At 53.0% G+C, this 20,216-nt stretch overlaps 2 protein-coding genes across 5 annotated transcripts; both read left to right on the top strand.

The window, feature by feature from the left end:
- The first annotated feature begins 256 nt into the window (after positions 1 to 256).
- Positions 257 to 9,526, top strand: Brms1 (BRMS1, transcriptional repressor and anoikis regulator). Of its 4 annotated transcripts, NM_001009605.1 has the most exons (10): positions 257 to 318; positions 5,160 to 5,305; positions 5,411 to 5,501; positions 5,669 to 5,796; positions 5,942 to 6,021; positions 6,106 to 6,202; positions 6,696 to 6,788; positions 7,821 to 7,885; positions 8,672 to 8,711; positions 9,063 to 9,521. In NM_001009605.1, the coding sequence occupies exons 2-10, from the start codon at positions 5,167 to 5,169 to the stop codon at positions 9,068 to 9,070; spliced, it is 741 nt and encodes a 246-aa protein (NP_001009605.1). In that variant the 5' UTR covers positions 257 to 318; positions 5,160 to 5,166; the 3' UTR covers positions 9,071 to 9,521. The 4 variants fall into 4 exon arrangements, with proteins under 4 accessions (NP_001009605.1, XP_063142905.1, XP_063142904.1 ...); XM_063286835.1 differs by lacking the exon at positions 257 to 318 and having other exon boundaries at positions 5,167 to 5,300; positions 5,406 to 5,501; positions 9,063 to 9,526; XM_063286834.1 differs by lacking the exon at positions 257 to 318 and having other exon boundaries at positions 5,167 to 5,300; positions 5,406 to 5,501; positions 8,672 to 9,526.
- A 695-nt stretch (positions 9,527 to 10,221) lies between these two features.
- Rin1 (Ras and Rab interactor 1) lies at positions 10,222 to 14,870 on the top strand. Its single transcript, NM_139038.2, has 10 exons — positions 10,222 to 10,512; positions 10,657 to 10,837; positions 10,937 to 11,051; positions 11,141 to 11,213; positions 11,324 to 11,415; positions 11,552 to 12,292; positions 12,541 to 12,846; positions 13,159 to 13,290; positions 13,425 to 13,576; positions 14,405 to 14,870. Exons 1-10 carry the CDS (start codon positions 10,358 to 10,360, stop codon positions 14,852 to 14,854), a joined length of 2,397 nt encoding a protein of 798 aa, NP_620607.2. The 5' UTR covers positions 10,222 to 10,357; the 3' UTR covers positions 14,855 to 14,870.
- The last annotated feature ends 5,346 nt before the right edge of the window (positions 14,871 to 20,216 follow it).

Consider the following 20,216-nt stretch of genomic DNA (forward strand, 5'->3'; position numbering starts at 1 on the left):
CCTAAGCTGAGGGGTGGTGGGCCAGAGTATCGTGTTATATGGCGGTGGACCCAAGGACACAGACCACAATGCTAGGACAGGCTGAAGGCCTGGGACTGTAGGCCAGTTGCTATGGAGACCCGTCCGCCGTTTCCCGGCATGCCTGGACACCAGTAGTTCCATTGTAAGCTCCACAATGGGCGCCTTCTGATGACGTACACGGAAGCGTCGACACCTCCTGGAGAAAGAGGGACCTGCGCAGCTCTCTTCGGGAGACCAACGGCGGAGCGTTCACCTGTGTCCGACAGCTCTCCGGGACCGGAGGCCCCAGTCTCTGCGGTGCGTATGGCCACGCCTAGCGCTGGGTTGGGCTTCCCGGGTCGGAGTCAAAGCAGAGACTTAACCGGCCCGGCTCGTGCTGGCCTGAGAGGAGCCGGCGGTTCTGAGGGTGGATCGGGGTTGGACGGTCCCTTGCGCCTCAGTTTGTTTCCTGTGTTTGTAGGGAGGGGTCCGCTTTCCCTGGAGGTTTGCTCTGGAGGTGCTTATACGTTTGTAAAGAGAAATCTCATGTACATCGCACTTTACCGTGTGCCTCTTCATTCCCAACAATCCTCAGCAATGGTATATATCCCCTATTGTACCCGGGTTAAGGAGGGACGGTTGTGACTTCATTTAACGAAGTCAGGATCAGAGTCAGCTGGAGGAAGGAGATCGTTGAGTTCGCCCTGCGTCTTAGCAAGCATATATACCACGGTGAAAAGGAATTGTTAGTGAAGGGGATCTGAGGCTTGAGAAGGGGAACGGTGAGACTATTTTGGAGATCTGGATTTTAGAGCAGGAGGGAATGCTACTTAAACTCTCCTGCAGCTCCGGCACTATAATTACTTGAATGGGTGTGAAGGAGCGTTGGCACCACTCCAAGTAGGGCTACCAAGAAGTAAAACTCAATTCCTGTACCGCAAAGGTTTGTTAATTTGTGTTTAGAAGTCTTGGGTCGGGGTTGGGGATTTAGCTCAGTGGTAGAGCGCTTGCCTAGGAAGTGCAAGGCCCTGGGTTCGGTCCCCAACTCCGGAAAAAAAAAAAAAAAGAACCAAAAAAAAAAAAAAAAAAAAAGAAGAAGTCTTGGGTCATCAAGTGAGCTGGTACTGCACTAGGTGAATAGGACAGATTGCAGCCCCTGTCCTGATGAAACACCCACATTTCACTGGGTGGACGGACATGAGAATGGGAGAACATGGGACAAAAAACCTTCTGGGGGAGGCACGGGGAAGACTTACAGAGCAGCAACCAGAGATGTAGAAATAACACCATTTACACCAGTGTGAACTAGAAGCTTCTACATCCAAGATGGCTTATTCTCTCGGGTGATCTGGCAGCATCAACCTCTCATGTCTCCTTCATTCTGAAAATACCTTCCACCCCAACTTTAGGATTTTTTTTGGGGGGGGGTTCTTTTTTTCGGAGCTGGGGACCGAACCCAGGGCCTTGCGCTTCCTAGGCAAGCGCTCTACCACTGAGCTAAATCCCCAACCCCCAACTTTAGGATTTTCAATCTGCTCTGCAGAGGTTTCTCCCCCTGCCTCCTTTGTTGACCTTGAGAATTCCAGCAAAGACCCCTTGTCACGTTTCTGCCTGAATAGTCAGACTACATTCAGCCTAAACAACTTGCCAAATGGAGGTGGTGGAGCCTAGGTCTAGTGGAAGCTTGCATACCTATGTCCCCGGTCCTTTTCTCACATCTAGGTCTTTGTACTCTGCCGGGAATGTTTCTCTCATGTCAGCCTGGTCCTCACCTAGTCTGTCTCCCTCTGGAAGCTGTCACTGTAGCAGCAAGCTCCAGATCCTGTGTAAACACCTCTCCCATAACACCTTAGTTTGTCTCTCTTCACACACACCGTTATAAAGGTCTGTTTCTTTGCCTTCCCTCCCAGGAAGTTGTTATTTCCTCGAGGCCAAAGACTGACTGTCGTAGCTATGGTATAGCATCTGCCACAATCCACAGTGACTGTTGGTACCAGGCATATATTAAGTGTTTAGTAAGCTAAAAGGTGGGTGGAGGGACTTAGCAGTGTTTAATGTTTCTGAAAGAGAAAGCTCACCTAAGGCAAGCACTGAAAAACAGCGTTTGCTACAAGGCAGTTGATGTGTAATTCTGCCACAGTGGTTTCACTGTGAGTGCTGGATATCCAAATGCTGAAAGTCAGAATAGCAAGTGTGCACAAGGCCTGGAGAACTGTAGGAAATTAAGTAAACCGAGCCAAGTTTCATATTTCTGCATTCATTCTTTTACCTACTTATTTATTTATTTGAAATAAGTAAGTTTTTGACACGGCCTCACCAGCTATTGCCAGCCTGAAACTCTGTATAGCAGGCTGAGCTTGAATTTGTAGTAATTCTCCTGAGTGCTAAGATAACCACTACACCTGGCTTTATTTTTTTATTTGTGTTTGTTTTTTCCAGAGGGATCTAGTCCAAGTGCCTCTTTAAGCAGCAATTCTACCACTGAACTATACCCCTGACATACTGCTTTTATTTGCTTTTGTTTTAAGACAGAGCATCACTATCTAACCCACAATGGCCTAGAACTTGCAGACCTGCGTCAGGATGTGGGGGGTTGGGATTATGTGTATGAACCTCATCAGGCTCTTGTTTATTTCTTTCTAGTACTGAGAGTTGAGTCCAAGACCTCATATAAGCTAGAAACATTATCACAATTCTCTGCTCCCCACTACTTCCACCCCCCCAATGGCTGTCCTGGAACTCCCTCTGTAGACTAGGCTGGCCTTGAACTCAGAGTTCCACCTGCCTCTGCCTCTGCCTCTGCCTCTGGAGCACTGGGATTAAAGGCATGTGCCACTACCACCTGGCCTCTCTCTCTCTCTCTCTCTCTCTCTCTCTCTCTCTCTTCTTTTTTTAGATTTCTTTTTTTTTTTCTTTTTTCTTTTTTTTGGAGCTGGGGACCGAACCCAGGGCCTTGAGCTTGCTAGGCAAGTGCTCTACCACTGAGCTAAATCCCCAACCCCAGATTTCTTTTTTTATATATGTGGGTATGCTGTAGCTGTTTTCAGACACACCAGAAGAGAACATCAGACCCCCATTACAGATGGTTGTGAGCCACCATGTGTTTGCTGGGAATTAAACTCAGGACCTCTTGGAAGAGAAGTCAGTGCTCTAAACCACTGAGCCATCTCTCCAGCCCCTTCTGTTTTCCCTTAATGGTAGAAAAACCTGAGCACATCTGAATTCCCACATGGGAAGGTGCTTCCTGTTCACGTCCTTAGGAATGCTAGGGACTTAGGGTATTGCTCAGTGGTAGTTTGGGCTCAGCATTTATGAGAACCCAAGTTCAATCCTTAGTCCTTCACCAAACAAAATAAAAACCTGCGTCAGGATCATTTATGAAGAAGGGGACTTAACTGAATGGAGAGAAACAAGCCTGTAGTCCTGTGGCTTGGACAACAGACCAATTCTCAAAAACAGCTGTGAACATTGGTGAATGCTGGCTTTTCCAGCATGCTTAAGAATCTGAGTTTAGCTGAGCAGTAATGATGCATTCCTCTAACCACAGCATTCAAGAGGCAGAGGCAGGCAGTTCTCTGTGAGTATAAGGCCAGCCTGGTCTACAGAGGAACCAGAGAAACCCTGTCTTGGAAAAACAAGAACAAAAAAACAAAAACAAACAAACAAACAAAAAAAAAAACAACAAAACCCAGACAAACAAAAAAGAATCTGTTTAATCCCCAGTATCAGAAATTTTTAGGGAGTTGGGGATTTAGCTCAGTGGTAGAGCACTTGCCTAGCGAGCGCAAGGCCCTGGGTTCGGTCCCCAGCTCCGAAAAAAAGAAAAGGAAAAAAAAAATTTTTTTTACAATGGACGTTGGTGATCCTAGAGAAATAGTTCAGCAATCAAGAGCACTGGCTGGTCTTCCAGAGGACCCAGGTTTCATTCCCAGCCCCAACATGGCGCTCACAACCGTCTGTAATTCCAGTTCTAAGAGATCTGATACTTCCTTTGCAGGCACTGCACACACATGGTGCAAAGACACAGGTACAGGCAAAACACTCATAATATAAAATTTTTTTAAAGATTTATTCATTTATTATATATAAGTACACTGTAGCTGTCTTCAGATACATCAGAAGAGATCTCTTTATAGATGGTTGTGAGCCACCATGTGGTTGCTGGGAATTGAACTCATGACCTCTGGAAGAGCAGTCGGTGCTCTTAACCGCTGAGCCATCTCTCCAGCCCATATAAAAATTATATATATTTCTCAGAGTCCTAGGGGCTGGAAAGACAAGTTTGAGGAGCCTGTGTCTGACAAGAGCCTTTTTGCTAGAGCACCTTATTTAAGGAGGCGGAGGAGAAAGATTTATATTTTATCAGACCCTCTCTGATTAAGGCCATCAGTACACTTGAGGACAGACCTCATCATCTTTCAAATGTCCCATTTTGGGCTAACCAAATGGTTCAGAAGGTAAAAGCAACTACCACCAATGTTCAGTCCAAGAATCCACATGGTAGGAGGAGAGATCTGACTCGTACAATCTGTCCTCAGACTTGTACTCATACTCTGTGTGTGTGTGTGTGTGTGTGTGTGTGTGTGTGTGTGTGTGTGTGTGTGTGTGTGTGTAATGAATAACAGAAAACCCTGAAGGTCTCATCTTGGACATTAAGCTTCCGATACAGGCCAGAAAGAAGGAGCTGAAAATCAGGGAGATGGAAACACTGAGGACTGAAGAAGCGGTGACAGGATTTGATCTAGACCACAGGAAAAGATCCCAGAGGACTGTGAGACAGCACTGGAAAGAAAAGCCAAGGACATTGTAGACATTATAATAACATGGACAAAGAATTGGGGTAGGCGTGAGAACTGGCCATTCAGTGAGATAAAGGAGCCAGAGAGTTCAAGTGCAGTTTGTGAAGGATCTTGTTGGAGCCAGTCAGAAGCTTGGGTCCAGTCCCGTCCGCAGTGGGGAACCTTTCCCATTGTGACTCATAGCCTTGGTCAGCATTCCCATGCATCCCAGAATTCTGTAAGAGGAGCAAATTCCATCAGGTTCGAGTTCAGTGTGGTGACACTAGTCACTTCCCCTATCTCGTTTGAGGATTGTGTTTGGCCAGCTCCCTTTGGCTGTAGTGGATAGTGACTAGTAATGGCCTATACTCCCTCTCCCAGAGCCCAGATGCCCATCCAGCCTTCAGGGAAAGAAACAGAAGAGATGGAGGCAGAAGGCGATTCAGCAGCTGAGATGAACGGGGAGGCAGATGAGAGTGAGGAGGAACGGAGCGGCAGCCAGACTGAGTCAGAGGAGGAGAGCTCAGGTGAGCCCCTGCAACCTACCCCCCGCCCCGCGCCCCACACACACACACATACAAGAGCAGCAACCTGCCCCTGTAGAACCAGTCCTAATTGCCCTCTCACCTCAGAGATGGATGACGAGGACTATGAGCGGCGCCGCAGTGAGTGTGTCAGTGAGATGCTGGACCTGGAAAAGCAGTTCTCGGAGCTGAAGGAGAAGTGAGCATGGGAGAGGTGGCGGGCCTTCGTGCAGCTGGGGTGCAGGTGCCCGTAGTGATGAGCAGCAAGTGGGGCGTGAGGGGAACAGGTGTTCCGCAGGCACTTGCCCGAGAGGACAAGTGACCAGTGGAGAAGCCAGTGGTACACAGCTGCCTTTTCACCTCCAGGTTGTTCAGGGAACGGCTGAGCCAGCTGCGATTACGACTGGAGGAAGTGGGGGCCGAGAGAGCCCCAGAATATACAGAGCCTCTTGGAGGGCTACAGCAGAGCCTAAAGATTCGTATTCAGGTGGCAGGTCTGTGGCTGCCCCGTGCTGCTCTCCAAACCAGCTCTCTGTTACCTTCCACTTTGCCCCTGCCCTGATCACCCTATTCTGGTGGCTCTTCTTTTGGGGAACACTAGGGCCTCTGACCAAACAGAGCTCCTCTTCCCCTTTGCAGGGATCTACAAGGGCTTCTGTCTGGATGTGATCAGGAATAAGTATGAATGTGAACTACAGGGAGCCAAACAGCACCTCGAGGTGAGCGGCATGGGCCCCGTGGGAAGGCAGGCAGGCGACACTGAGGTCGAGCAGCCCCCGGCTGAGTGGCTCTCCCCATCCTAGAGTGAGAAGCTGCTGCTGTATGACACACTGCTTGGGGAGCTGCAGGAGCGGATCCAGAGGCTGGAGGAGGACAGACAGAGCCTGGACATCAGCTCTGGTGAGGCGGGGCCCAATCCTGATGGCCCCACCCCTTTCTGGACCTCAGTTTCCCAGGCTGCACAAGGGGAATCAAACAGCCCACTTCTTGAGGTCAGGAAAGTGTCTAGCTCAGTATTCCACATATAGTGAGGGCTCAAGCAGAGTGGGTCTCCTGCCTGCCCCTATTCAGAATGGGGGTACCCAACTGACACATAGATGCATATTAAAAAACCATAGCCTCCATGATAGTGGCATCTGTGCTTATATGGGGTCTGGAAGTTGCCTCCATCCCCTGTCTACAAAGCAAGAGGCTTAAGCAAGGGCAGTGTTCTTTCCCCAGGCTGCCCCAGTACACCAAGAGGCTGCCAGCCTCAACCCAGGGTCAGGGCGATGGTCCATGGTCGTGATGGGGAAGGGAGGGAAGGCCAGGCTGTCCATGGCAGAACCACAAGGGTAATGGGGATGGGCTGTGGGCTACTGTCCTGACCCTGACCCTGAGTCTCTGGGCACAGAGTGGTGGGACGACAAACTACATAGCAGGGGCAGTTCGAAGACCTGGGACTCAGTGCCACCCAGCAAGAGGAAGAAGGCACCACTCGTTTCTGGTATCCTTCCGTCAAAGTCACCTGACACGGGGCAGGATGGGGCAGGCCCTGGACTCGGGGAGGTTAGAAGGATCATGTGGAACAGAGTCAAGCTACAGTCACTCATGGCCATTTGGTATCACATGAAAATGCCCATCTATCAGAATTTTCTTCTGCATTCTAGGTCTTCCCGAGTTCAGTGATCCCCAAAGAAACAGAGCGCTCTCAGCTCACTAACTCCTAATAATTTCCTGATAAAGATCAGCCTTTGAAGCCCTCTGGCCTCCCTTCAATGTCCTGGTGTAGGCCTCATGCTGACTCAGTCATTCCTACCCAGACCTTGCTCAACCCCTCTACCACTATTACCTGTCTGCTCTGTGGTGTCATGTCAGATGCCGTCTCTGAATTCTCTCCTGATCCATATTCCCCACCTCACCCCATGCATGTGGTTCTCTTCTGTACTGAGCATCCTACGGGGACTTAACTGTCTGACCCTCCTGTGCTGCACAGCATAGTACTGAGCTGAGGTCCTCCATAGCCATAGCGTCAGCCCTAGGATCACCTCAGGATGGAGGCAGGAGGGAGACATTATTGAACGATCGTGGATAAAGGTAGATTTAAGATACAGAGCTCAGACAGTGTTACCAGGAGGGACGAGGCCAGGATCCACTTTTAGGTGAAGAGGGTCCAGTAAGCCAGTTAGTGACAGCCAGTAGCTACTGGTACCAAGTGCGGGGCCCCTTAGGGTGGACTGGGCTTTGGTCATCTGAAAGAGGGTGAGAATGAATGAGGGAAATAGGTAGGGTTTCCTGCTAACACAGTTCTCACACTTGCCAAGAACTTGAGTCCCAGAGGCAGGAGGCAGAGGCAGGTGGATCTCTGTAAGTTTCAGGCCAGCTAGGATCACAAAGACCGTGTCTCAAAAAAAAGGCTCTGGCAGCACCTCCTCCATGTGCCAGATCTCCTAAGCAGAGGGTGTGTAGCACTGCTGCCTGTGGCCTTCACTGGAGCCTTGTTGCATTTCTCCTGTAGTTGTCCTTGACCCTTGTGTAGGCCCATACATTGTGTACATGCTGCAGGAGATCGACATCCTGGAAGACTGGACGGCCATCAAAAAGGTAGGTCCACTGCTGCCTGCTTACCCCACCCTGCTTTGCCACCCATCCTGCTCCTTCCAACCATTTCCTCCCTGCTTCCCACTCCTTCACCTGGCCCCTGTGCCAGGTCTCATGTCCGAGGATGCCCCCGTGCCAGCTCTAGTATCCAAGGATGCCCCTGTGTCAGCTCTAGTATCCGAGGATGCCCCCATGCCAGCTCTAGTATCCGAGGGTGCCCCCGTGCCAGCTCTAGTATCCGAGGATGTCCCCGTGCCAGCTCTAGTATCCAAGGATGCCCCCGTGCCAGCTCTAGTATCCAAGGATGCCCCTGTGTCAGCTCTAGTATCCGAGGATGCTCCTGTGTCAGCTCTAGTATCCGAGGATAACCCCCGTGCCAGCTCTAGTATCCAAGGATAACCCCCGTGCCAGCTCTAGTATCCAAGGACTAGTATCCAAGGATAACCCCTGTGCCAGCTCTAGTATCCGAGGATGCCCAGGCAGTTCTCTGCTTGCGCCTCAGCAACATCTATCTCAGCCCAGGTGCCCTGACTCTGTGGAAGTTTGTAGTCCTCCTGCTTAGAGACTGCCCTGAGGAAGGGGTGTTCGTGTCAGCCCTTGTTCCAGGAGGGCTGGAAGAAGAGGGGCAGCTGCTGGGCTGGCCTCCAAGCCGAGACACTTTGGGGCTTGGTGTAGAAGATTTTTATACTTCATACAACTTGACTCAGAGAGGCTTTTATCCTGGTCTGTGGGGGGCAGTATCAACAAGCTATAATGGACTCTAAGGGACCCTTTCTTCTCTCCACCCAGGCCAGGGCAGCAGTGTCCCCTCAGAAGAGAAAAGCAGATGGTAAGAACCGCAGACACAGGCTTGTCAGAATTGGTAGCCTGATCTGACTTTGAGGGTTTTGTGGGAGTTTGAGGAATAGAATCCAGGTTGGAGAAGCTCTTGGCTGAGGGAGCAAGAACATGGAGAGGTGGAGGTGTAGCTCAGTGGTAGTGCTCTCGCCTAGCATGGGCAGGAACCCAGTCCCAGGCTGCACACCACAAGAAGGTAAAAGTGCCTGGAGCCCCCAGGCAGGGTGGAGCAGAGAGAGCAGTAAGAAGAGACCCTTATGGATGAAGGGAGTAAGGCACTTCCCTCAGTGCCTTCAGGAAGTGGTGGTTGTCATTTTCTTTCAACGTCCTTCTACCCTTCTAGGACCCTGACCCTGCATTTACACTCGGAGGGTCCTTGGGGCAGCTGGCACCGCACACAGGATTAACGTTTCTCTGCAAAGGCAGGGGGTTACTTACTGCTGGACTCCTCTGCTCTCCTTGGGATCTGTATAACCAACCGGCCCTGACGCTGACCTGGCCAAGCAAGACCGTTGTCTCCATCCCTGAGCAGCCCACCCCTCCCCAAAGAGTAACTTCTCAGTGTCCCCCACAAGAAGACAGGCCTCATCCAGAGTCAAAGCAGCAACCCTCCTGACTAAACCCTGGTCCTTGGCCACTGAGTCATGAGCCAGGCCCCGCTGCAGGAGGGACTCCTGCCAGAGACATGTTGGGTCTTGCCCATCCTAACTGCCACTGGGGAGTTGGCTTCCCAGGCTTTCTCAGGGCCATTCCTGGTGTCTGCCTCTCAGATCCCAAGGACTGGAATAAAATTGGACCTGGATATGACTGCTGTGTGGTTGTTGTATCTTACAAGGGAATCAAGGCTTTTGTGGGGAGCACCTAAGACAGACTTCTGGGGTCCCTACAGTTTGAGACATTAGTTCTTAGAGAAAAGCCTGAGGAAGGAAGTTGGGACCAGGGCAGGCAAACAGTCGAAGCACGTGGCCTCGGGTGGGGAAGGGGCTTCTGCACATTTCTGGAGGTCAGGTCATGTCTGCACCTGCCCCAAACACTTGGCAAATTGGCAAGGCGGGCTAGCTAGCAGGGTCTGTGTGTGGGAGACAGCTAGCAGCAGCACCATGTGCTGTCGACCTCACAGCCACACGCCCCCTCTGCTTAGCAGTGAGTGTCAGAACCACCCCCAGAACCTCAGTTAAGCAAAGAGCTTAGTTTCCATGGAGACACAGCATCCTTTCTCCATAGCAACCTGAAATCACAAAACCCAAGTTAGATTCAGGAATGAGTCATCTGCAACCAGTAGGGGGTGCTCTCCCACAAGGCTGACCCCGCCTTCAAGGCTGGAACAGATGAGCCAGTGACCACAGACTTCTTAAGGTGACCCAGGGGTGCGGCTTGGGCCTGTGGGAACTTGGTTGGCCGTGTTTAACCCCTCCCTATCCCACTGCATAGTGTGAGGAGGCTACAGGAAGTGCTGTGTGGAGGTGCTCCTCCCACAGCGGGGGCCCTGATAGACTCTAGTGTGGAAGCCTCTGCCATTCAAGACTGGGCCAAGAGCAAAAGAAGTGGACACTGGCTACATGGAGTGGACATACAAGAGTTAACTGGCGGGGTGTGACCGGGCGAACCGCCTTCAGGAAGTGTTACTCACCGCCAGGAATGTGCACGCCTGTGCCTTGGGGGTTGGATTCTCTTCCTGAGTCCCAGGAGAAGCTGAAGGAGCTCCCAGCCATGGAAGACCCTGGTGAGACCGAAGCACACCCTCTGGGAGCCACCAGCCTGAACTTTGTACCTGGGTACCAACAGGAAGAAAAGTTAGTAAAGTCGGGAGATCAGCCAGGTGCAGGGGGTGAGGGCAGTTATAGGAAGATCTGGCAAGGACAGGAGAGATGGGAAGCCCCAAATGGGAAGAGGTGTTCACCCAAGACCCCTACTCAAGTCTGGGTGTCTGCCCCCAGGCCATCTCCAGACCCACTGTATGACACACCTGATGCCAGAGGGGTTCAGGCAGGCGGGTCCCAACAACCAGCACGCACAGTGAGCTTGCGGGAGCGGCTGCTGATCACCCGGCCTGTGTGGTTACAGCTGCGGGCCAACGCTGCAGCCGCACTGCACGTGCTGAGGACAGAGCCTCCGGGGGTGAGTCTCTCCCGTTCCTAAAGGTCTAGCCGGACAAGACTGGGAGGGAAAGGGCCTGGACGTGGAGATCCTGAGCCTCCTAATCTTGATCACTCGCAGACCTTCCTGGTGCGGAAATCTAACACTCGCCAGTGCCAGACTCTATGTGTGCGGCTGCCAGAAGCTAGTGGCCCCTCTTTTGTCTCCAGCCACTATCTCCAAGAGAGTCCTGGCGGTGAGGAGGGTGGCCTAGAGGGAAGGGGCTGGAAGACAGGCAGGGGAGGGAGGTTCCCAGAGAACGGCCTCACTCCCAATGTCTCTCAGGCATCTCTTTGGAGGGCTCAGAGCTCACATTCCCGGACCTGGTCCAGCTCATCTGTGCATACTGTCATACCAGGTGAGCCTGCCAGCAGGGCACCTGGTGACCCCTGGGCCTGCCTCCAGGGACTGCCCACCCTCTGCATCTGAGCACCACTCTCTCTTGACTGCACTTTGCTCTGACCTTAGGGACATTCTTCTCCTCCCTCTCCGACTCCCCAGAGCCATTCATCAGGCAGCCACCCACAAAGAGCTGGAGGCCATCTCCCATCTGGGCATGGGTAAGGGTCCCCTGCAGCCTGTTACACAGATGGACACATAGAAGCCAAATGGGGGGAAGAAAGAACAACCAAGATTTTTCTTTGTGGGTACTCTCCAGAGCCAGCTCTGAGGTCCCCATTGGTTTCTGATTGCTAGAGTTCTGGAGTTCCTCTCTCAACACCAAGAACCAACAGAGACCTTCAGAAGCTCCGCAGATACCCCGGCTGAAGGCTCGCTCCCCTCAAGAGCTGGATCAGGGCACTGGTGCAGCCCTCTGCTTCTTCAACCCCCTCTTCCCCGGGGATCTGGGCCCCACCAAACGTGAGAAATTCAAGAGGAGTTTCAAAGTGCGTGTATCCACAGAGACCTCCAGCCCTCTGTCTCCACCTGCTGTGCCGCCTCCTCCAGTCCCCGTTCTGCCAGGGACATCTTCCAGCCAAACGGAAAGACTGCCCCCTCGACAGCTGCTGCAGAGGGAGAGCTCAGTGGGATACCGTGTGCCAGGAAGTGCTTCTGGTCCTAGTCTTCCTCCCCTACCTTCACTTCAGGAGGTGGACTGCTGCTCCCCCAGCAGCTCAGAGGAGGAGGGTTCTTCAGGAAGCCCTACAACCTCCCCACGCCTAAGCCGCCCAAGGCACCGGCGGCCTCTGCTTCGGTCCATGAGTTCTGCTTTCTGCTCTCTGCTGGCACCAGAGAGGCAGGTGGGCCGGGCAGCTACAATGCTAATGCACAACCGATACACAGCTGTGGGTCAGCTAGTGCAGGACCTATTGACCCAGGTTCGTGTTGGTCCTGAGTCCCGGGAGTTGCAGGGCATCCGACAGGCCCTGAGTCGGGCACGGGCCATGCTGAGTGCAGAGCTGGGCCCTGAGAAACTGCTACCACCAGAGCGGCTGGGTAAGGCCGAGCCCTGGCCTGCACCGGTTCATGTCCCTGGCTCTCCATCCTCCCCTGTCTCCCTCTCTCCTTGACTTTGGTACCTAATGACTGCTGCTTACCCTGCACCCCACCCCCACCCCTTCTCACTACTGGTGCAGGGAATTCCATCTTCTCCTCCTCACCCTTCTCCCTATCTCCTGTCTTGGCGAGGGACTCCTGCTTTTCCAGGCTTCTTTCCCCTGACAGCAACAACTCTCTTCTTGCAGAATTGGTCCTGGAGAAATCCCTGCATCGCTCTGTTCTCAAGCCTCTTCGACCCATTCTAGCTGCCCGCCTGCGGCGCCGACTTTCCACAGACGGTTCCCTTGGCCGCCTAGCTGAGGGCTTCCGCCTGGCCCGGACCCAGGGGCCTGGAGCCTTCGGGTCCCACCTGAACCTTTCTTCCCCAGTGGAGATAGAACCAGTGCGTCAGAAGCTGCTGCAGCTCCTTCGTGCCTACTCGCCTAGTGCCCAGATCAAGTGGCTCCTGCAGGCCTGCAAGTTGCTATACACAGCCCTGAAAACCCAGGCAGGTATGACCCCCTTACCCCAACCACTTCCCCCAGCTCCACTCTTTCAAAGTAGAGGCTGTGCACTACCCACTTCCACAGCAAGCCGGTTCCAGAACCCCAGAGCTGCAAGCAGCATAGAAGGATCCAATCCTCTATTCCAGGAACTCTAGAGAACATTGTCTTTCTTCCCTGTAACTTTCCCTGAGGTTGCTATGTTGGTCCTGGTCTGTTACCTAGTTACCTAGGGATCTAGCAGGCGGAGGGGAGGGGTCACTGTCTAGTGTGGCGATTGGGCCTCTGAGGAGGCTGGAACTTCTTCCCATGTCTCCACAGGGGAGAATGCAGGTGCTGATGAGTTCCTGCCTCTCTTGAGCCTTGTCTTGGCCCAGTGCGACCTTCCTGACCTCCTGTTAGAAGCTGAGTATATGTCAGAGCTACTGGAACCCACATTGCTCACTGGGGAGGGTAAGAGTTCCCTCGCTTCCTGTTGGGGTGAAACTGGGGCTTCTTAGCTGCTAGTAAGTTCTTAGTAATCAAGGAAGGAAAGGCAGGCCACCCTACCCCAGCCTGAGGTGCATTTTATGTATCCTGTGTCCCAGGCGGCTACTACCTGACCAGCCTCTCAGCCAGCCTGGCCTTGTTGAGTGGCCTAAGCCAGGCCCACGCACTGCCACTCAGCCCTGCCCAGGAGCTCCAACGTTCTCTGGCCCTCTGGGAACAGCGCCGCCTGCCGGCCACCCACAACTTCCAGGTAAAGGGCCCTTCCCCACGTCTTCCCCATACTGGCCATGCTTGGAGGGACTCTAACATTACCCAGCACAGTTCCTCTACCCAGCACAGTTCCTCTAGCCTTGCATCACCCTACAATAGAAATAAAGGCCCACCTGGGTATCAGAGCAGCCCTTCAGGAGAATGTGTTCCATGGGGCAGGCACTGGACTGTGAACTTCAGGGCAGCCTCCTTGAATCATCACAGAAACCCTGCAGAGGTAGGGCCATTGTTTTTCTCATTTTACAGATAAGGAAGTAGAAACTGATGTCAGAGTGACAGCTAATTCCTGTCCTCTAGCACCAGCTAAGGCTCTACCATCCTTGTCCTTGAGCTTCAGTCTTTGCTCCCATTTGGACCTCAGCCAGGGCACACCATCCTTGACCTTCAACCTTCTCAGTCTTGCCAGATCCCAGATTCATCCCAGCTCTATCACTTTTTGTCTGTGCCTTGGTTTTCTCATCTCTAAAATGGGCACCTTGGTTGCCATGAAGGGAAGGTGTACTAGTGAACTATGGGGGAATAGTTCTAGGTAGGTAGCCCCAGGAACAGTTATGGAGAGAGCCAAGCACACAGTGGACTTTCCTTATAGATCTTTTCATAAAGTCCCCTCTGGCTGGCCTTGCACCTATACCACTAGTCCGAACACATTTCTCCCTGCCCCAATGTCCCCCTTGGAGCCCACAAGTCAGTCAGATCTACCATGAATGTGTACCACCCCACTCTATCACTGCACAGCTTCAGCCTGTCCCTTGTGCTTTGGAGGTGACAACCAGACAGAGCTGAGGACTTGTTCTTACTTTCTGCACAGCACCTCCTCCGAGTAGCCTACCAGGACCCCAGCACAGGTTGCACCTCCAAGACCTTGGCTGTGCCCCCGGGGTCTTCGATTGCCACCCTGAGTCAACTCTGTGCCACCAAGTTCCGAGTGACCCAACCGGATGCATTTGGCCTCTTTCTCTACAAGGACCAGGGCTACCATCGCCTGCCCCCTGAAGCCCTAGTCCACAGGCTTCCCACAACTGGTTACCTCATCTACCGCCGGGCAGAGCGCCCCGAGACCCAGAGGGCTGCAACAGAGAAGACCAAGACAGGAAATGAGAGGCCAGAGGCAGGAGCATGGGAGGAGGAGAAAGGGGGTCTAAATGGTGAAGGGAAATCTGAGATAGCTGTTGACCAAGAAGGCAAGGATCAGGCCAGAGGAGGTCACATGCAGCTAGAGGAACAAAAGGCAGAGGGATGCCCGGCTTTAGAAGAGTAGCCAGGAACAGCTAAAAGGGTTACCTGGGTCTTCAGGAGCCTCTAAGTGCACTCTGCCCAGCTGCCGAGCTTCCTTCACTACCCACACACAGTTCTCTGTGGTGTCTGCCACTGCCTCTAGCTGATCTTCATGAGTCCACCTGCTAGGGAACAGGGAGCTCACCATATAGACGAGGGCAGCGTTAAAAGAGTTGGGAGACTGCCAGACCCTCTGTTCAAGGCCCCTGGCTTCTGTCTTCCCCTGTAACCCACAGGGATAAATGTGTCTGGTAAGGAAAAATTCCTCCTAATAGCCAGCTTCTGACATAGGGGGACAGTAATCCCGGCTTCTTTTGCCTCTCCCACTGCCCATGAGTACAGGCAGGTTCTGGAGCATCAAGACCTTTTACAGCTCCAGCCTCCTAGTTTCAGGGGTCAGGGAACCAGCGGAATGGCAGCAACACTCCCCAAACTAACAGCGCTACCCAGACACGGCATCTGCTGTTCAGAGAAGGGATATGGCTGCTGTTCTGCACGGTTCCTGAGTGACCCAGGGCCTACAGGGGTGGTCGGCAGCTCAGCTTAGGCAGGGGAAAGAGAGGAAGGAATGGGTGTCAGTAGCCATGGCGGTTGGTCCGTAGGTTGCCTCCCTCACCTGTGTCTTCTTCCCCGGGCAGTTCAGAGATGGTTATTGTCCTGGAGGTCAGAAAGCATATATGTTCCAGCCTTTTTCCAAGATCAAAAATCTGCTGAGGCACTTAGGTAATTCTGGGAAGTTGGACCCTGAGAAATAATGCACACTAGCAGAAAGAGAAGTTTCCAGCACAGGGAGAGGTGTTCCACAATCACTGCCTTTGTATCCCGCTCCTTGGGCCCTTACTAAAGCTCGATAATGAGGCATGGTGTGGCTTGTGGGCCCCACTGCAGTGCGGTGTAGGTAATTCCCAAGATGTCCCAGAAAACTAGCTCTCCAGGCCAGGGCAACCGGCCCCAGAGAGAAACCCATTGCAAATCTGAGAAAAATACTCACCCATAGCCACAAGAGGGCGTGCACAGCCCAAGATCTGTAGAGGGTCACCCACCCCCTTCACTCCCCCACCCCTCCCGGAGCGGTGGGAGGGGTGTGGCTAGAGAGAATTTAAGAGACACAGAATGCAGTCACCGGCCTTTCACTTACAGCGTGGGAAGTGTACAGCAGAGACCACTCGCAGTCAGAAACTCTTAGGAAAGAACTGTTTCCAGGCAAAGGAGAACCACAGCGGGTCTCAGAGATGCTCTCCTGGGCCTCCCAGCACCAGGGCACCAACTTACATGTAATCCATACCAACAGGGAGGCAGACTTTCAGATCCACATCTAGCCAGTGTAGGGTTCCAGGCTAGTCACTAGGCTGCCAACGATCCTTCCCCACTTCTGTGACCCCTCTCCAGGAGGGAAAAGTGTGATAAGGGACAAGTTCATCTGATAGCTAACATCTGGCGTGGGGGAGGGTGTCCCCAGTTCTTTTTTCCTTTTCTCACCACCCAGGAGGAGCCACAGATCTTTAAGGCTCTGAACAACATGGCCCCTTATCCATTATATGTCTTCCCTTCCTCCCTAATCCTTTGTACAGGATGGAGCACTCTACAGGTGCTCAATAAATGGTGTCCACTGACTGAAGCTTGATAACTAGAAACAAGGGCCTGGGGTGGTATGGGGTAGGAAGGCCATTTCTGGGAATGAGACACAGGATGTGCAGTGCTCAGTCCCAGGGGAAGGACCTGGAATGTCTGCAGGGGGTGCTTAGACAACCCCAGGGGCAGGATATGGAGCTTGTCTCATGGGAACCAGGTTTCTGGGACCTCCACAGGCCTTCCTTTTTGTTGGTTCTAATTCTGGGCTCCTAGAAGTCAGTGTGTATCCAGTCACGGCTCAAAGGAGCACTGTTGGCTCCTGTCTGCTTTCTGGACCTTTTGTTGAAGCCAAATCAGTATGAGCACAGGTCGAGTTCAGTGGCAGACCCAGACCCACCAGGCAGGGGTGCTGGTAATAGGCCAGTCGTAGATTGCTATCTCCACTTTGTCTGATTTTTCCCCTCCTGATGTCTCCATTATATAAAGTAGGAACCTGAGGCCTTCTTCAGGTAAGTAGCTTGTTACAGGATTTAAAACCCCAACGTATACCCTCCAGAGAGGAAGGATCATTTATTCATACTCTCAACAAACAAAGCCGTGCATGGTAGCACACATCTGTAATCCCTGAACTTGGAAGGCTGAGGCAGGAGGATCAGGAGTTCAGGGACATCCTTGGCTACATAATTGGAAGCCAGCCTGGGCTACATAGCAACACCCCCCCCCCCAAATCTCAAAAGAGGAGTGTGTGTATTTTGTGTCATAAAGAGAGATTCAGTACCAAGTGCTGTGGTCTGGCAAGTAACTGAACCACTGCATCCTGGCAACTCTGTCCTTTCTGCATCTCCCATGTCCTAGAAGTTAAGGCTCTAAGCTGTGCTGTGCCTCGTCCAGTGTCCACTGCTGTGGTGCAGGACAGGGGCACTGGCTAGTCGGTTGGGTGTCTTGAAAGCAGGCACATCATTTCCTTGCTTGGCAATGTTGCATGTGTTATCTTAGTCACCCCAGTTGTACGTGTGAGTTTGTTTATTGTCTGTCTTCCTCACTAACCAGCCAGAACCAAACAGGCCTTCTTCCCAGCAGGCCTTCAAGACCTAGAACAATGCCTTGGCCGGAACTGGCACTTTTACGACCGTATGTGGGATGATGCAGAATGGTGGGTCCAGGAAGACTTCACAGAGAAGTCTCTGCCCTGGGGCTGGCTCGCTTACTGAGGGGTGTGTGCACCCCACTTCAGCCTCACACCAGGAGCTCTTCTCTCTGGATGCTAACCCGAGGCATGAATACCCAGCTGGTGATAAAAGACGCCAGACATCACTGGAAAGGGCACCAGGCACAGGGTGAGGAAAGGGCGGCCTGCTCAGGTTCTAGGGCCTGTGAGATGGTCTGAGGGGTGGAGTGAACGGCAGTCATTGAGACTCAAGTCTGGCCCACCCTCCTCCCCCTCCTTAACAGCCTACTGTGGCCTTGTGAGCAATGTTCACACCCACAGTTTAGAGCATAGTAACACTCTGACCCACATTCCAAAGGAAAGTGATGCTGTTATCCCAGGTGGGAAGTAGAGTGCCCAGGCATTCCCAAGACTAACAGGCACACCCAGACACCACTAGGACACACTTGGGGATAGTGGATACAGGCCTGTAGTGGCACACAGACATCTTGACACAGGCCTACCTGTGCAAAAGCACTAACAACACACATGTCATTACTCAGACACAATTACATCCATGCTCCTGGAGACACAGGATAGCTTCTGCTTCCCGCTCCTTCTGAGCCCTGGAAGTGTAAGCACCCCCACAACACACACAATTCACATTTTTTTATACTTTGGAGCACGAACTGAAGATCCAACCCCAATCTCCTAATATCTCCCACCCAGCCTGGGCTCTCCTGGCCTCACTCCCCCACACAGCCCTTGGTGGGCCCCCTGAGGAGACTGAATTGCTGGGAAGACCCTTGAAAGGGTGCGGTGACCTCACAGGCTAGGCAGGAGCTGAGGCAGGCAGGCTGGGCGGGGCAGCCTGAGCTCATCAGATTCCAGCCTGATTCACTGGAGGAGCCAAAGGAGGGAGGATGGGGAAGAGCACTGGCCCAGGAGCTGGGGCTCTGGGGACCTGAGTGGGTTTTGGATCTGAGTGTCATGGTGGTGGCCCTTCCTGAAGAGTTCCCCCTGGGTAGGACTTAGGCCCCTAGGCTGAGCTGTGGGATGAGACAATCAGCCCCCGCCCTCCAGGCTGGGACTCCCCACCCTTCCTGGCCTTAGCAGCTGGATGTCTTTAGCTGGGGAGGTGACCTTCAGCCCATCTTGGAGCCTCCAGGTTCAGGCTGGCAGTTCGCTTGGTGGACTCTAAAGGTCAGGAAAGGCCACATTTGCCTGGTCCCAATGCATGGGACTGACAGGGTGACAGACCCACACCACCCTGCCAGCCTAAGCCTCTGCCAGAACGTGAGAATTCATGGCTGCCCAGAGCCTGGGTTGTTTTCTTGCTGAGACTGAGCCCTTTACTCCTTGCCATCCCCAGAAATCCTTGTGCTCTCAACTGAGGGATGCTCAAAGGGAGTGGGGGTGGGACCGAGCTGCCCAGACTCTGCTGCAGGGTGACAGGAAGAAAGGATGGGGGGCAGGGTGAGGGTACAGGAAGTGCCTTTCTTGGAACTCTGCACCAAAATAGACCATTCCATCCCTACTCTGGATCTGGTGTCCCACGGGGGAGGTGTGTGTCACCAAGGAGACCCTCACTGGGGAGGAGCGTGATCTGACCTCAGTCTGGCTTTTGCTTGCCAGCCCCCTCCACCCCCACCACAGCTCCGGGCTCCACTTTGAAGTCCCAACGTAAATATCATGTCTGCTTGGGTTCTCCTTCCTGGCCTCGGTCACAGACCCCAGACCTGGCTTCTGACTCAGCCAACCCCCAGAATACAGTACAGAGAGAGGAGGGAGGCTAGACCACCCAAGGGACGGTGACAAGAGAGACACTGCTGCACAGATGAGGGAGAGACGGGAGATGCAGAGACAGGAGGAAGCTGAGAGCAATGACAGACCCCAGACCAACAGGGGGACAATTCTTAGGTCAGGAGACCCCTGATACAGAGAGGACACAGAGAGATAGGCAGGAGAGGTGAAGACCAGGATCCTGGGGGACGAGGGTGCAGGAAAAAGAGGTGTGATGCAGGAAGAAAGTTCCTGATGTGTCGGCGTGGCAGAGATCAGAGAAGTTGGAACTGGAGTAACTGGGGAAAGATGTGGCAAAAAGGAACTCGCCCTGTGACAGTGGGACCAGTCGCCTTGGTCCCAGGCCTGGGTATATGTGGTCGGGGTGAGGACCTAGGAGTTTGGACTGGTTAGAGACATCCTCAACACACTAGGCTGACCCCATCGATCCTTCCCTTGTGCCGGTCTTCAGAAGAGCTGCCTGTACAACTCAGGCAGGGCTGGCCCTTCTGGCCTAGACCTGGGTTCCAGGATTCCCTTTCTTGAGGGCAGATGTGGCCAGATGTTCAGGTCAGGCATCTGCTAGGAGAGAGAACTGGGCTCCCAGCTGGACCTAGGCTGGATGTTCCAAGGAGCCATTTACTTCATTCTTGCAGCTGTGGGCACAGGTGTGAACTTGCTGGGACACCCAGCTGTGTACATGTGTAGCCACGCCAAGGTTGTGCAAACACATGCGTATGCACGATCCTGTGCACGCAAGTACATTGTCCTGTAGCCACATGCATACAAGGTCTCTATGACTAAGGCCCCGCTCTACCCTCAGCTACCCCCAGCTGTCAGAATT

Source organism: Rattus norvegicus, chromosome 1, assembly GCF_036323735.1.
Source record: "Rattus norvegicus strain BN/NHsdMcwi chromosome 1, GRCr8, whole genome shotgun sequence".
Lineage (NCBI taxonomy): Eukaryota > Metazoa > Chordata > Mammalia > Rodentia > Muridae > Rattus > Rattus norvegicus.

Coding starts and splice junctions, on each gene's coding strand:
- Brms1 (XM_063286829.1), top strand. CDS start 5,167: ATGCCCATCCAGCCTTCAGGGAAAGAAACAGAAGAGATGGAGGCAGAA. Junction 5,301..5,405: donor ACTGAGTCAGAGGAGGAGAG/CTCAGGTGAGCC, acceptor TTGCCCTCTCAC/CTCAGAGATGGATGACGAGG. Junction 6,022..6,105: donor GAGCCAAACAGCACCTCGAG/GTGAGCGGCATG, acceptor TCCCCATCCTAG/AGTGAGAAGCTGCTGCTGTA.
- Rin1 (NM_139038.2), top strand. CDS start 10,358: ATGTGCACGCCTGTGCCTTGGGGGTTGGATTCTCTTCCTGAGTCCCAG. Junction 10,838..10,936: donor TGAGGACAGAGCCTCCGGGG/GTGAGTCTCTCC, acceptor GATCACTCGCAG/ACCTTCCTGGTGCGGAAATC. Junction 13,291..13,424: donor CACATTGCTCACTGGGGAGG/GTAAGAGTTCCC, acceptor CCTGTGTCCCAG/GCGGCTACTACCTGACCAGC.